Raw genomic sequence first — 14,986 nt, forward strand, 5'->3', positions numbered from 1 at the left:
TGAATGAGTAGCTATCTAGCTATCTAACGGCCGATATTGTTTTTCTTCGCTTTCGTAGCATTTGTAGACTTTGGAGCATTCGTGGCTTATACTAGATGAGTCATTTCTCATATTCGACTTCCATTCAAAAGACCACCGCATTGATGAGCTGTACCTGCATGCATCTGCATTGCACCACAGCAACAAAGACCGGTTACTCTGTGACTGATAGGTATCCATCATCCATAATGCATCATCCATCATCCTGGAATGTGTAAAGAACCGTCTGCGTCGCCACCGGGCTGTCACATGATCGGCACGACCCGAAGCGGACTGGAGACAAACCGAACAAAATCACGGCCGTTGAAAGAGAGGCTCCGTCATTCTCTCCACCTTCGTTCTCTTCCAGCGATGTGAGCATCGGTCGGGATGCCCTCCTATTTCTACCACCTCGCGCTCGAACTCTTTTCTCGCCCTCAATCCGACCTCCGGGGCGCCTCTTCCCATCGCGTGACAGATCCGTCTCCCACGTCGCTATCCTTTGACTCCGCATGTGAAGCCCTCCTGCCGTTCCAGAAGCGACCCCGGTACTCATCTCCCTCAAATCGGGGCCCTCGCCATCCTCCGTCAACGTCCGGAAAGCATCGATGCTCGCCTCCGGGTGTCTCTACTGACGCTGCCCACGGCCCGCCGCTTGACACTGCTCCTCCGTCCGCAAACCTCCATCCCACCTCTACCCCTCCTCCTTCCCACGCCCGATCGCCGACCAGCGCATCCGAGCTCGAACGCGACCTCCGCCTAGACAAAGTCTCAATCGAGTGCATTGACATGATTCCGTCTGAGCCAGGCCCCCTCAGCAGCTCCAAGCGCAGCTCCGCCCGCCGCGAGCCCCGGGACAGTAACCCCGTCGCGACGGGCATCGGCACCGATATTCTCGGCGGGCTACGCACGCGCGGCAAATACGTCCCGCTCGACCAGCAGACCTCCGAAAGCGTCTGGGGCATTGTGCACCTGTACCGCGATTCCCAGGAGACCGCTTATCTGACCGAGGAGGAATATCCGTCATACCTGAAGGGCTCCGCGGCCGCGCGACAGCCATACGATGAAGTGGGCGGGAGTAGTGCCCCGCGCCAGGGCCTGCGTGCCGGGGAAGACCGCCCGCTGGTGACCCTTCAGCAGCAGCACCAGCCGGACGAAGAGGGCTGCACGACGCTGTGCATCCTGGCCGTGCCGTCGTATATGTCGCCGTCGGACTTTTTGGGGTTCGTGGGTGAGTCCACAATGGATGATGTCAGTCATTTTCGAATGATCCGGACGGCGCGCGCCAATCGGTATATGGTTTTGATGAAGTTTCGGAGTGGGAAGAGGGCACGGGAGTGGCAGAGAGATTGGAATGGGAAGGTGTTCAATAGCATGGAGGTGAGTTTTCTTGGTCATATTGGGTTTGATGATGGTGATGTTAATTCTTGGTTCGCGTTGCTACAGCCGGAAACATGCCATGTTGTGTTCGTGGACACCGTCGAGATTCAAGCAGTAGATCCGGATACGCAGGCCGGACTCCCCTCAACTCATCAAGGCGCTCTCTTATCACCCCACACCGCAACCAGTCCCCAGCGCTCAGCTGCATCGACCAGCCAATCGAGCTCCCTACCCTCAGCAGCACTCTCCTCGCGACCTCTCGCCCCGCCAACACCCGCCCTCATCGAGCTGCCGACCTGCCCCGTCTGTCTCGAGCGCATGGACGAGACGACCGGCCTGCTCACGATCATCTGCCAGCACGTCTTCCACTGCACGTGTCTCCAGAAATGGAAAGGCAGCGGCTGCCCCGTCTGCCGCTACACGCAAGACGACTTCCGCAAAAGCAGCCAAGGCATCCCCCTCGACCCGGACTCCGCCGAATGCTGCTCCGTCTGCCGCTCCGACATCAATCTCTGGGTCTGCCTCATCTGCGGCAACGTCGGCTGCGGCCGCTACGACGGCGCGCACGCCTTCGACCACTACAAGGAAACCGCGCACGCCTTCGCCATGGACCTCTCGACCCAGCGCGTCTGGGACTACGTCGGCGACGCCTACGTCCACCGGATCATCCAGAGCAAAACCGACGGGAAACTAGTCGAGCTCCCCGCCGCCGACAACAGCGCCCTCGACCCCCCAGACTGGACCGACGCCGTGCCGCGCGAGAAACTCGAAAACATGAGCGTCGAATACACCCACCTCCTGACCAGCCAGCTCGAGAGCCAGCGCGCCTACTTCGAAGAAATCGTCGAGCGCGCCGTCGACAAGGCCTCGCAGGCCTCTGCCGCCGCGCAGTCCGCCACTTCCGCCGCCCACTCCGCCACCACCAACCTCTCCTCTCTACAATCCCGCTACGACGCCCTCACCACCGACACCCTCTCGAACCTGGAGCGCGAGAACCTGCGCGCCTCGAAACGCGCAGACAAGTTCGAAGCCATGGCCCGCAAACTCGAGAAGGAGTGGCGCGAGGAAAAGACCATGAACGAGAGCCTGATGACGCGCATCGACCACCTCCAGTCCGAGGTGGAGGCGCTCAAGCTCTCGAACGCCGACCTGGCGGAGCAGAACCGCGACTTGACCTTCTTCATTAGTGGCTCGGAGCGCCTGAAGGATCAGAGCGAGGATGTCGTCCAGGGCACGGTGAGTGTTCCGGAGGTGGAGGCGCAGGGCACCGGCAAGAAGAATAAGGGGAAGGGGCGGAGGAAGAAATGATCGGTCTGGTCTTCTTACCTTCTTGTCTTCATACCTTCTTGGATGGTATTTGGTTGATGGGCGAGGATGATTAATGAATGAATGCACGGTTGTTTGATAGATAGGCTACTTTCTTCCTGGCTGTTTCCTGTCTTTCGATGAAAGGATGGGAATCAGGAAGGAGGAGTGAAAAGACATCTCAGTTCTTGCCTACGACCGTCCTGCCGCTTCACGTGTACTTTGTAATCCTACCTGATATTCTTTGTACTCTGTCCTGTTATTGAGCAAAGGTAGGTGAATACTAGTATCACGTGCATTCCATTTCCTAATGAAAACTGCTACCCTCCTATTGACTTGTTGACGCTCTATCTAGTATTCAAGATGAATCCGGTAGAGGGAATAATATTATATAAGATAAGTAGATAGATCCGAGGATCAGTAAAATGCAAGTCTATATCATACAGGTAAAGTGCTCATTTACAACGAGGGGGTTTCGATGAGGGAGATAGCATATTGGTATAAGAAGAACAAAAGAAAGAGAAAAAATCGACAAAAGAAACAAAGGAAAAAAGGGTAAGAGGAAACTGCAAAACAATTGGGGGGAATATAATCACACAATCCACAAGTCAGGTATTACATATAGACAGACACAAGGAAATCGAATGAAAGCAGACCAGAAACCAGATAGGAAACAATGACCCCGAATATCCCGAACCCCGTCCAACCTAGCCAGAAACCTTTCCGACCTCTCTATTTATTGATGCTTTCGTCCTCGTCATAGCGCATGGTAAAGGCAAAGAAAAAACAGTGAATGGAGAGAAAATCAAAAAACGCAACACACGAGGGACAAAAATCAGCTAGCCCGGACTCCTTCCGACGCGCTTGTAACCCATACAAGGGCGATGCTAAGACGATAATGACGGTATCAACAACAATGTATGATGAGAAATGAACAGAAAAAAGCAAATGCTGATGTGCTAAATGTAAGATGGGGGTAAACAAAGGAAATTGAACAAAGGAAATAACGATTGATGGTGGTTGTTTTTTGAGTCGCAATGCGATTGAGCGACTTCATTGTCTTGAGAGCTCATCGAAAATTATTCTCCAGAATAACCGATCGGTCCTGCCGTTCGACGGAGACTTGAGCCGATATGTTGTCGTCGACACTCCCTTAGACCGGAGTAGTCCATGAGTGTTCGCCAAGCTTAGGCTTCATCTCATAGTTCTCAGGTTCGGTGCTGGTGGGTCGCCGAATGGTGGAGTTGGGAAAGTACATATGGGGAGGCATGGAGCTGGCATACGCCGGTCCGTTGGGCTCAGGGTAGGCAAAGTCGTTCGCGGACCCCGGAGACGGGATGCTGCCATGAGAAGGCGATGCCCAACCCAAGTTCGACATATGAGGACTGCCGCTGACGCTATTCGGCCGGTGGTCATTGTTGGCAGGGGGCTCCAGAGGCTGAGGGGGAGCGTAACCCGAGGGATGGGAGGTCATCGAAGGTCGGGGGAGCGGCGCACTGCTGAAGCTGGACAGCGAGGGAGAGGTGGCCGTGGGAGATGCCCGGGGGCTCGCCTGCGAAAAGTCTCCACGAACATGGGGCGGAATAGGGCCGCTGCCCATGTAGTAATCGGGACGAGACATGTTCAGCGGAGGAAGATCCCCAGCCGGAGAGATCGGGTGATGTGCCGGAGAGGGAGTCGAGTGGACCGACACCGAGCCGTGCTCCGAAAACATCCCGTCGCCGACTCGCGCTCTCTCCTTGTTCTGTCGCAGGTTGGCTTCGGTTTCCGCGGCGGCTTCTTCAATAGTACCCGTGTGATGGTTCTGGTGACGAGTCAAGGTAGTGCGACGAGTGAAAGTCTTCTGGCAGTTTGCATAGGGGCATTTGTAAGGTCGTTTCCCAGAGTGGATTCTGCGATGCCTGGCCAATGAAGACGAATCGCTGAAAGGCTAAAGTCACAATGATATTAGAATGGGTCTTGATAAGTAGCGATCAAGTCGGTCACATACCTTTCCGCATCTTTCGCACATGTGCGGCTTCTCGCCCGTGTGGACACGAGAGTGGACCGTCAGAGCAGAGCGCTGGATGAACTGTTTCCCGCACCCTGGCCAATCACACGCGTGAGGCCTGATGCCGGAATGGATTCGCTCTGGGGTTTTCGTCAGCCAATCGAGCTCTATGAGAAGCATATAACGGTCCTTACCGTGTCTTGCCAGGTCGCTGCGTCGAGCAAAACCCTTGCTGCACGTCGCGCAGTGGAATGTCTTCGGGGGAGGGTCTGTCCGTCCTTGGGGCTGAGGAGCAGCGGCGAACGGTCCGGCGCCGTAGGTATTTTGCAGATATCCGACACCGGGGTGTGTCTGCGGGGCGTAGCGCATGTCCTGATGGATGTTCGGCATCTGGTTCATGGGGGCATGAGGCGGATACGAGAGGACTTGGTGATCACCAGCTTCGGCAATGCCAGGCTCCGACTTCATTTTAGGCGAAGAAGTTTCCATACTATGATTCTGCACGAACTGCTGCTGATCAAATTGATGAGCTTCTGCGGCGACCATAGCGGCAGAACCTTTTCTGTTCAAAATAGTTGTGATGTCCATGACCCGACCCAGCGATAGGCTGAGAGACGGCGGTCAAGGACGGATCGGGGGTTTTGGTATCCTTCTGACGTGAAGCCGTAGGATTGCGTCGATAACAATCCTTTAATATGCCCAACTCGGTCTGCGAAAAGCTCGGTTGTTCGAATAGAGACGGGCGATGCGACTTCAGACCGCACGAAGGAAAACGAGTAAGAGAGTGCAACTGGCGCTAATCGTGGTTCGACGAAGTAGCCTGAAAAAAAGCTGGTCAGAATCAAGTTTGGGGGGAAATTCAAGTCGGCGGCTATTAAGAACATGAGTGGGAAGGAAAGCCAAAAAAAATAAAAGGAACTGCTGAGTTGGCTATCCCCAACGCGAAGTGAGAAACAGAGTTTGTACACGAACGCACGCTGTTTCAGTCCGCGATGAAATAAAAATTTGCGTTGACTGTGACGTGGGCGAGGGTGGCCAGACTCACAAATACCGTAATCAGGAATGTCAGCAATGCAGGTAAGGGCGAAAATGGAAGACCCAACGCGACGATCTCGTCTTGCGACCTTGAGAAGCAACCACGAATTTATCGAACCGTCTCGCGTTCACGGCTTCTCCAAATGTCTCTCTGCAATATCACTCCAAGCGCACCGAATCAAGTCGAATCCCGGGCGGGGGTTGCAAGCTTTGTCGACGCTGCCCAACTTAGACTGACCGTAAGTGAACCAAGACACTTGTCTCAAGCCTTTGCCGGATAATTGCAGAAGTGGAAGCGATTCCAGACGAATGCGACCTCGAGTATTCCTTGCGACTCTCGAAACCCAGCGAGATGCGACTTCGGATACGTTGCCACTCTTCGCAAGAAGTTCAGGTGGATGCGAAAACCGATCGGGGACCGTCTGACGGCGAGCGTTGAGATCCGGATTCCTGGGCGCTACCGGGGCCAGTATATTCGAGGGAAATATAGGAGGCGTAGGGGTGGGCGGAGAAAAACGGGGAAGAATGCGAAAGGTCAAGAATGACGGCAGCAGATCAAGCGGACCTGCGATGCGAACACCAGGGGGTTAGCAAATTGCGCCGAGGTAGAAGAATGAAATGGAAAGCAGCGTGCGCGACAAAAACGACCGGATCCTCTCGAGTCTTCGCAGCGTCGGTTCCAACCCTCCGTGGGACTTCTGGTCCCAGGTCATGAAACCCGCGCGGATGCGACGAAGAACCGGAAATAAGATCGCCGATAGACCTTGCCCCGGAGAAATATGACGAATGCCAGACACCTTTTCTCGCCGAATCGAGCAAGGTCATACCACCGAGCAACCACACGGGAACCGGAGTGACCAGAAAAAAGAGGAGAGGAAAGGTAGTGTCGCACTGCGTCATCGGGACGAGGCAGTGAGGGGAGATGCAGAATACCTACCGAAAACCAGACGACGGGAAAACCCACGCGGAAATGAGGATCGCTTGAGAGACACGACAGGCAGGGAAAGCTGTGCGCCAACGCAGGTTAGCCCAAGTCGAGGGTTGGGTTGGGTTGGAGTTGGGAGTTGGCAGGTGGCAGTTGAGGGGGAATTGGGAGCGACTAGCGGAAGGAGAGGGGGAAGAAGAGGGGAAGAACGAGAGGAAACATACCGGATCCGATGAGAGGGGAGTAAGTAGAAGGGAAGAGAGGGATATGAGGGAAGGAGGAACTGGAGGGAAAAGCACTCGATAAGAGGTCGAGGGTTGGAGAGAGGAGAAAAAAAAAAAAGGGATCTCAGAAGAGAAAAGGGCGACCTGACAATTCAGGCAGGGACGAGATATCCCGACGAAAGACGAAACAGACGAAACAGGGAATCTTCGGGAAGGAATCGATCGATGGGTTTATTGGAATTTCTGGGAGGAAAATAAAATCAGATCAAATCAATCCAATAATCCCAAGGCGGCGGCCACCAAATTCTTATATTCCGGTATCTTTTGCAGCGCAAAGGGAAACAGGACGAATGATTTTAATTTTTACTCCCGAATCCACTCCATCGCCTGGTGTCTCTTTTTTATTAGCAACGCTGGGGAGAAAATCAAGCCGAAATAAAATTACCTCGATTATTCTTAGTACATCGCAACTCCCTCGCACGTTTCCACTCCGTGGCGCCAGAGCCTGAAGCTGGCGGCACCAGAAGGTCACCGTCAGCGTCCTCGGCTCCACAACGTGCGTTTCCCCGTCTCGCTGGCCGTGCGAGACGCCGGTGGAGCCTGCGCTGATCTGAATTATTCTGATTTCATTGTGCCTCCTGGGCTAATACGTTGACCACCTCCTAATGTCATTACTAGCCAAGCCTAAAGGGAGACCGATGCAGAGCTACCAGAGGGAACTCCCAAGGTTCCGACTCAGGGACCGTGATGAACGCATCGTCAGACCTTCGGCCCCCCTGAGAAGCTTACTTTCCCTAAACTACCCCGGATCAGTTGATCCAGGGGATCGTTCTATCGACCTGGACCACCGACTGACCTGACTGACCGGACTGGCCTGACACGGCCTGACACTGACCTTGACCCTTGGAAACTCCCCGCCGGACACAATAAAAAAAAAAAGGAGGCCGGACGAGACAGGCAACGTGACAGATGGGCATTCGAATGATGCCTTCTGCCATGCCGGCTGCATAAAGTTCCTGGGCATGCATGCAGTCTGGGAATCGTGCGACATGCAGCCGTCGACCTGTCCAGGAGGCCGTGACAATCCCTTTTACGGGAGAAATCACCCGCGCTCATTTGTCGACCTCCTGGTTCGAAACTTTAGGGCGACATTACTACTCCGTATTATTATTATTACTCTCGCAAAAGAGGGCAATCTAAAACCAGTCCACCATCCCCGGTCGAATCGGTCCACGGAGGATTGTGGCTTAACCCCCTTTTGACCAGGACCCTCCGATTAGCGAAGAACAACGGTGGAAGCTAATTTCCTTCTAGAAAGTTTCGAAGAACGGATCCTGCGTCTTAGTCGGGCACTTGGTCCTTCCAGGCTCCAGACCAGACTTTCGAGTCCGTTCCTTGGTATCTGACCTACTCCGTCGTACCTCCATTGATTCCCCTGGATCAATGGATGCCCCCCCCCCCCCCCCCCCCCCTCCTGATGCTGTCCTCCAAAGACACAGACATGTTACGTTAGACGACATGCTGACTGGGAGGACTCCGACTCCTACAATAGTAATACGGCAGAGAATACGCCGTGGAGCCGCCCTTGAGCCGGACTAAAAGTGTCTAGTGGCAGCTAGTCGACGGACCTTGACGGAGGAGGCTGCGACGGTTCCCACTTTCTTTTTTATTATTATTTTTTATTCTTTCACATTAGGCACCACCAGGGAATCATGGCTTTTTTTTTTTTTTTTTTTTTTTTTTTTCTCTCCTTTTTATTTTATTCCCTTTTTCTTTTCCCTCAAGAGGGGTCACCCTCCCCACTGCCACACGCTAACGGAGTCGTACATCGTTAGTCCGGCCTTCCGACGAGCTTCTAGAAAAAGTTCGGAAGGTCGATGGAATGATGGAAGCCTTCTAAAGCGTCCCAGTTCCATGTGCCGCTGCCGCTGCGTCACCCCGTCTGCGACTTGGACCATTTCCCAGTGGGGTTTGTCGATTATTAGATACGTCCTAGACCTGCGAACGGTGAGTGTGACCCTTCTTTTTTTTTTTTTTTCTTAATTGCCCTCCACACGGCTGAGAGGGATTTCTTTCATCTTCCTCCGTATTTTTCTGCGTACACCGTAGGTACTAGGTGGTATCTATCCCCTGGATTTGGACCTGGAGTTTCTGTCTGTCTGTGTCTGTGTCTGTGTATGTGCAGGTCCAAAATACCGACCGTCATCGTCCGTGCTAAGGATAGAATTTAAACCGAAACAGAAAAAAGAACCCTGTCTATAGAAAGCAACAAAAATAAAATAAAATAAAAAAACCGACGTGCATATCACTGCATCACCATGAAATCAACACCCCCCGACCGATAATTATCATTCGCTGCAGAAGTCCGTGTTGGTGAATCCATCCGAATAAAACGCCCCACTGTCCCTTCTCCGTACTAAAGTCGGTCGCTCACCCGCGCGCATTTGCATTTCAGGGGAGGGGGTTAGGAGAGAGAGAGAGAGAGAAAGAGAGAGAAAGAGCTGAGCCTGACGGGCTCAGCCCAGTCGACAGGGATTATTAACCACCTTTTTACGTACCGTGGATGACGTCGGACGGTCCCTGCTCCTACTCTAGTCCAGGTGAAGCACCTACTGGAAATAGTTAACCTGTGGGTAGGGTATAATCTACAGACGCCAGACGGAGACCCCTACCTACCTGGTACTTCCCCTAACTACGCCATAAGGAGGAGGAGGAGGTAGCATACTGCGTACGTACCTGCCACTATAGACATAGTACGGAGTAGATTCCTTTCCCTCAGACTCCGTCCTCGTAGGAGTACTAGAAAGGGGAGAGAACTCCATTGGCCGAAACGGACCAGGCCTGGCGCGTTTGGGAGGGTTTCAAGTGGTCGGATGTCGAATAGGAGAGACGAGACATCGTCCGACCCACTTCCTTTTTTTTTTTTTTTTCTCCCTTCCTTCTGGTCTGGTTCTGGTCGTTCGGAGAGATGCGGCCAAGAGGGTCTGTGGATGTGGATACCTTTTGCACGGAGTTCCTTGGAGCTAGGAAGCGATGAGGCTGGAGGGGTGGTCTGGTCTTTTTCCTTGTTCAGTCGGTTTTTTTTTTTTTTTATTATTGCGTGGAATGGTTTGGGTTATTTTATTTTTTTGTGTTTTGTCGCAACTTCATCGTTCATTGTTCATGATCTACTTTTACTCGATCGAGCAACGAAACAAACAAACAAACCGCAACCCTGGCAATACTACGGCATAACTATCGGCCTAATTAAACCAACCACGAATACCCAGGATTCTAGAAAGAACTCTCGAATCTCCCACGTAATTAATTAAATTTCTCTAGAATAAAAATAAGATATTCTAGAAAGAAAAAAGAAAGAAAGAAAAAAAACCACTCACCTGACCGATCGTCCCGAGCTACTGCTAGTCAGGGCACGTCGCGTGTGCCGCCCTGGCCGCGACGAATGATGCGCTTTCGCTCGTCCTTCGCAGTGGCTTGCTTCTTGTGGCGTGGGTTGATCCCTTGGGAGATCGAGATTTCGGTACCTGGCTGTGGCGTTTGGTGATGCTCAAATTAAAGGGTTTAACTTTGAGCTTGAGACTCAAAGCAAGCCTGAGCATGTTAGGACACTCATCTCCCCTAGTTAAGGGCCATTTTCTAGTCTCGCCATGAAACTATTCATAGCTATGCTATTCGTCCAGACGATCGACAAATGATCTTATGATGATTTGCATCGGGACGTGGCTTTCCAGATTCCTAGTATACTCCGTACCTCGGTGGGATATACATAGTACGTCTAAAAGACTAGACGCCGTTACGAGGAATCCATTTCGTCACATCTTGAAGATCGTGCGATTTTTCCCTGATTATTTCCCGGCTGCCGCAAGCGAGAGTGGATCAGACACCTCGTCCGTCGTCATACGAAGTACTCCTCCTTCATGATCGCTTTTCCCGCGACCCTCCGTATACTATGGCTACGTAGGATGCACTCAGGGTCGGCGTGAGTCATGGTCATCGATCTACCCTCTCGCGTAGAAGTTTCCCTGGGACCAGAGCACGGAGGAACGGACGGAGTAGGGATGATCGATGGGGAGTCCAGCCCGCTTTTTGCCGGGGCTATGACTTCATGGACCGTTGGGAATCAGAGAAAAGTGAGTGAGTACCGTTAGTGTTGAGCCTGAATGTTCCGAATCGACCAGAAAAAAAGAAAAGAAAAAAAAAAAAGCTCAGACGGGATTGTCGGCAGGGCATTGGGCATCGGTTTGGGGGCAGGCCAAGCAAGACAGGGTCGAGAAGGAGATTCGAGATCGCAAGCCCCGAGGTTTCGGAGTTGGACGGGCCTGCGAGAGGACAAAGAGTCAGAGCGAGAACGAGAGCCCGAGGAACGGTTCGTATTAGGATCTTCGAGGGCAGGGTTGCCTGTGCCGGGGCCCCGGTTGTGTGGCTGGTGACGGCGAGATTGAGTTGGGCATCTAGATTCTAGTGTTTTCGATGGGAGGGTTGGAGCAGAAAAAAATAAATAAAATAAAATGAACAGGGTCACAGAATGGCCAATTGGCAGGCTAACCACGTCGCCGGGATCACCGAGTGAGGCTGTCAGGAACGAGGAAAAAACTCTTCTCCCGAGCGAGTCAGGTAGACGAGACGAGATTAAGCAGAGGATGTCGAGAAACAAGGTTGAGGACGCGAACCATGGATCGCTGCGAGTCTCCTCGGCCGGCACTACGCAGTAGTTCTTTAGTTCTTTTGTGTTCTCCCAAAGTTACTCCGTGTCATTCGTTCTGTCCAACCCAACTTCATCAGCGAAGGATGAGAAACAAAGGAGAGAAAAAGGGTACCAACTGATGCATCAGGGGCAAAGGAATCCCGACAGAGATTAAAGACAACGAAAAAAGGGGACGCAATCGATCCATCCATTCATCTATCTATCTATAGTACCCTCACCATACTCCCCTGGGTAGATTGGCAAATCCTGCCCATCCTCCCCCGACCGACCGACCGACAACCGGCCGACCTTCTGGATTCTGGATTACACGGCTCGATCAACGGAGTCGGACAGTCACTCCGCTGTGGATGATGGGATGGGATGTCCTCCTTTCCCCTCGTACAGCATGCACTGCACACTGCACATTGCACATTCCGCCGTCTACCCCTTCTTCTTCCTCTTTTTTTTTCTTTTTCTTTTCTTTATTCCTTCTGATCCAACGATCGTCCATCCCACAAATGATCTTCGTTCGGCAGGTTGAATCCCGACACTATGCAGACGCGGCTCGAGTAGCACAAATCCCGACTTGACGGACTCCACCGGCGCCAGAAGAGACCCGCCGGGAGGGGAGGGAATCATTCTGGAAGACACGTAGAACTTCTTGGAAGTGGATACGGAGCACAGGGGAAACCTCACCTGGGCCAGACCTTCCGGACTGGTCCAATACCTCCCTAGTCAGTAATGCCTCCGTCCAGAGGACGAGTGGAGTGGCCGGCAGCTTTCCGTCGATGGGTGTGCTCCCCTTTTACTCCTAGTAGAGTAATATTAATTGTTATTGGGGGAGATGAAAGCGGTGCTGCGTAATATCCGGGATATTACTCTATCCTGACTAAAGATTGCCGGACTCTATGCAGAATTCTTCGTTTTCGTTAGAGGTCGCATTTTGCCGTATTCTCCGTGCAGACTGACCATCGGATCTGCATGTATCGAATATCGACCAGTATGCTGTCGAACACCCTTTAGAATATCGATCACTAATATCCCAATTGTATACTATCAACGAACCATGATCGTCCTCATCAGCTCCAGAGACATCATAACAGCCACTCTCGCCCACTTGGGACAATCCGGTCCATGTGGCATATCCCCGCCGCCTCCCATGCAAGGGCTGAAGAGCACAGACAGGTCATGTCCGCGCGACAGCCATGCGATCGGTCATAACAGGGCTGAACGGTTCAATCTGCGGCCTTTCAGACTGACATGTCCGATGTGAAGCCGTAGTTCCCGAGCAGGTGCCAATGATTGATTCGGAGCTGCACGATTGCATCATGGCGCCGTCGCGTGTCTGGAAACTCCAGTTTCGGATACATATTCTCGCAGATATATCATGAGGTGTACCACGGTGGCTTGGTGTGGGAGGTGGAGTTCATTCCTTTTCGAGTGTTCTGACGTGACCTCTAAGACGATACTGGTTGTGGTGACTCGCTTTGCCTCGTAGGGCCAGATGTCTGTGGCGAGACTGTATGTTTGCAACATGTCATCTTCTCGGACAGACTTGCCGCCACATCGGTGTGCTCCAGGCAAGTATCTCGAACATCAGCGAATGTGTTCTTCTCAAGGGATAATGGTGGCGAAATGAATGTCCCAGATCGGGTCGAGTTTTCGGGTGCATCAGGAGTATCCTATGCGACTGGCGAAAGCATCTATCAGTGGAGTATAGTCCATTGTATGATTTCTTTGACATGCCTCATCACACATACTTCCTTCTGGAAGATCAGATCTATGTGCAAGTATTGTCTGGTCCGCCCAAATATATCATCATGTCAATAAACCCGGTTTATATTCAGTGGGATTTGGAACTTCATGGCCGGTGGGCGTGAGTCAACTTCTCGTAACGCAGCGACATCAGCTGACAAGGGCTCTACGTATCGTGAGATTCTACACGGCTAGGTTTACTGTATGTAGTTTCCAATCACTTTCACTTCGCTCATCTCCATTTCGACATAAAGAAAGTTATCCCGGTGGTTCATTCTCCATAAGAAGCCCCCTTCTTTCCGCTGATCTTCTGCTTGACGGTCTCATATCTGGCGATCTCCATGCAGCCTCCATCCGTTCTCTCCCAGATGTATAGCAATGCCAGCATAACTTATTGCATTCGGAACCTATCGACACATCGACTCATTTCTATCCAGGAAAGGATGAATTAAGCGTCCAAACGGACCCGGCTTCCTGCCGGACTAGCTAGCCTCTATCACTCCAGCGTCGCTCTCGAACTCCGCGACGAGTTCTTGGACCTTGCCACGTCATAGACCTTGCGGAAGTTCAGCTTTTCCGACATATGCTCGGGGATTTCTTTTTTCTCCATCGCAAACTCTTCTTCTCGCGGATCTTGATCGTCTCGTCGAGGTTGAGGCCGGCACGCTCGATGTGATTGCTACCGGAGAATGTCTACCGCTGACTCTTTTCTCGGTGGTTTCTCTTGAAAGAATCATTGGGAAGGTCTCGATAAATTGGCGTGACGTGAGCTTTGGCAGTGGAGTCCATGAGAATGTTCTGGGGCAGATCTATGCAGGACGCATTCTAGATAGAGGGGGACAGAAGGCTTAGCAGTAAGGCTTTTTTGCTATAATGGAATTCTTTTAAAGCACTGTGCATAGGGACAACTATATAGCTTCCACTGGTCTATGCTTCTGCCTGGCAGTCTGCATGACAGATCCTACAAAGTATAATTAATCTATGGGTGCGTCTGGAGGAGAAGGCTTGGGAGTGGACCCTGCATGAATCAACTTTCTCTTTGTCTAAACCATCTCTGCAGAACTGCGTCTAAGCCTCATTCCTGGCCCCTCATCACGCCACACTAGCTCTCAAAACATACGCTGCATAAGCACCCTAGTGTGGCCTACAAGTCGCCTATCCGAACTCTCTTCCTCATATACAGCAATGTGGAGCATTCGCTCGCATGGAAGGTCCTGATCTTCGAACCTGATTGTGGCGCGACATTGCACATTCACTTTTATGGTACTCCACCCTTTCGGCACCCGTGAAAAGTCGCAGTCAATTCTGCCGACAATCGTCCCCTCTCGTTCTGATAATGATTCAGTTTGGGAACACAGGGCATGCTCGGATAGTGAGTGGACTTACGAGAAATTTGGTGGAGGGTTAGCGGCGTGGCACTCTCCACAATCAGAATATGACCGTCCTCATAAGGGGTGGGTGGCAGCACTATTGGGACATTCACAGAACTTCCATCACGGAATGGTTCTCCCTGCCAAAGGTTTAACACATCGACAGCAACTAAATAGGCCAAGCGGGCGGATTACCTTTGCGAATATCTGCATGGTTTCCACCTGGTCCGGAAATGCCATGTAGTAATACTTCCAGATCTTAAAAGTGAATCCGGATTGCCCATCGATGCCGCACATTGT

At 52.2% G+C, this 14,986-nt stretch overlaps 4 protein-coding genes across 4 annotated transcripts; 1 reads left to right on the forward strand and 3 right to left on the reverse strand.

Annotated features, from left to right (window-relative positions):
- The first annotated feature begins 287 nt into the window (after positions 1 to 287).
- On the forward strand, positions 288 to 2,958 carry P170DRAFT_452508 (putative RING and UBP finger domain protein). Its single transcript, XM_024851280.1, has 2 exons — positions 288 to 1,398; positions 1,465 to 2,958. The coding sequence occupies exons 1-2, from the start codon at positions 409 to 411 to the stop codon at positions 2,704 to 2,706; spliced, it is 2,232 nt and encodes a 743-aa protein (XP_024710251.1). The 5' UTR covers positions 288 to 408; the 3' UTR covers positions 2,707 to 2,958.
- Positions 2,959 to 3,856: 898 nt separating this feature from the next.
- Positions 3,857 to 5,281, reverse strand: P170DRAFT_344556 (putative C2H2 finger domain protein; the record flags this gene model as incomplete). Its single annotated transcript, XM_024843469.1, has 3 exons — positions 3,857 to 4,633; positions 4,694 to 4,833; positions 4,888 to 5,281. The coding sequence occupies 3 exons, from the start codon at positions 5,279 to 5,281 to the stop codon at positions 3,857 to 3,859; spliced, it is 1,311 nt and encodes a 436-aa protein (XP_024710252.1).
- A 544-nt stretch (positions 5,282 to 5,825) lies between these two features.
- On the reverse strand, positions 5,826 to 7,105 carry P170DRAFT_432476 (uncharacterized protein). The gene has a single exon (XM_024848270.1). It carries the CDS (start codon positions 6,626 to 6,628, stop codon positions 6,284 to 6,286), a length of 345 nt encoding a protein of 114 aa, XP_024710253.1. The 5' UTR covers positions 6,629 to 7,105; the 3' UTR covers positions 5,826 to 6,283.
- A 6,707-nt stretch (positions 7,106 to 13,812) lies between these two features.
- Positions 13,813 to 14,983, reverse strand: P170DRAFT_470381 (uncharacterized protein; the record flags this gene model as incomplete). Its single annotated transcript, XM_024852750.1, has 4 exons — positions 13,813 to 13,949; positions 14,437 to 14,646; positions 14,703 to 14,826; positions 14,882 to 14,983. The coding sequence occupies 4 exons, from the start codon at positions 14,981 to 14,983 to the stop codon at positions 13,813 to 13,815; spliced, it is 573 nt and encodes a 190-aa protein (XP_024710254.1).
- Positions 14,984 to 14,986: the final 3 nt, after the last annotated feature.

The sequence above is a fragment of the Aspergillus steynii genome (assembly GCF_002849105.1).
Source record: "Aspergillus steynii IBT 23096 chromosome Unknown P170scaffold_1, whole genome shotgun sequence".
Lineage (NCBI taxonomy): Eukaryota > Fungi > Ascomycota > Eurotiomycetes > Eurotiales > Aspergillaceae > Aspergillus > Aspergillus steynii.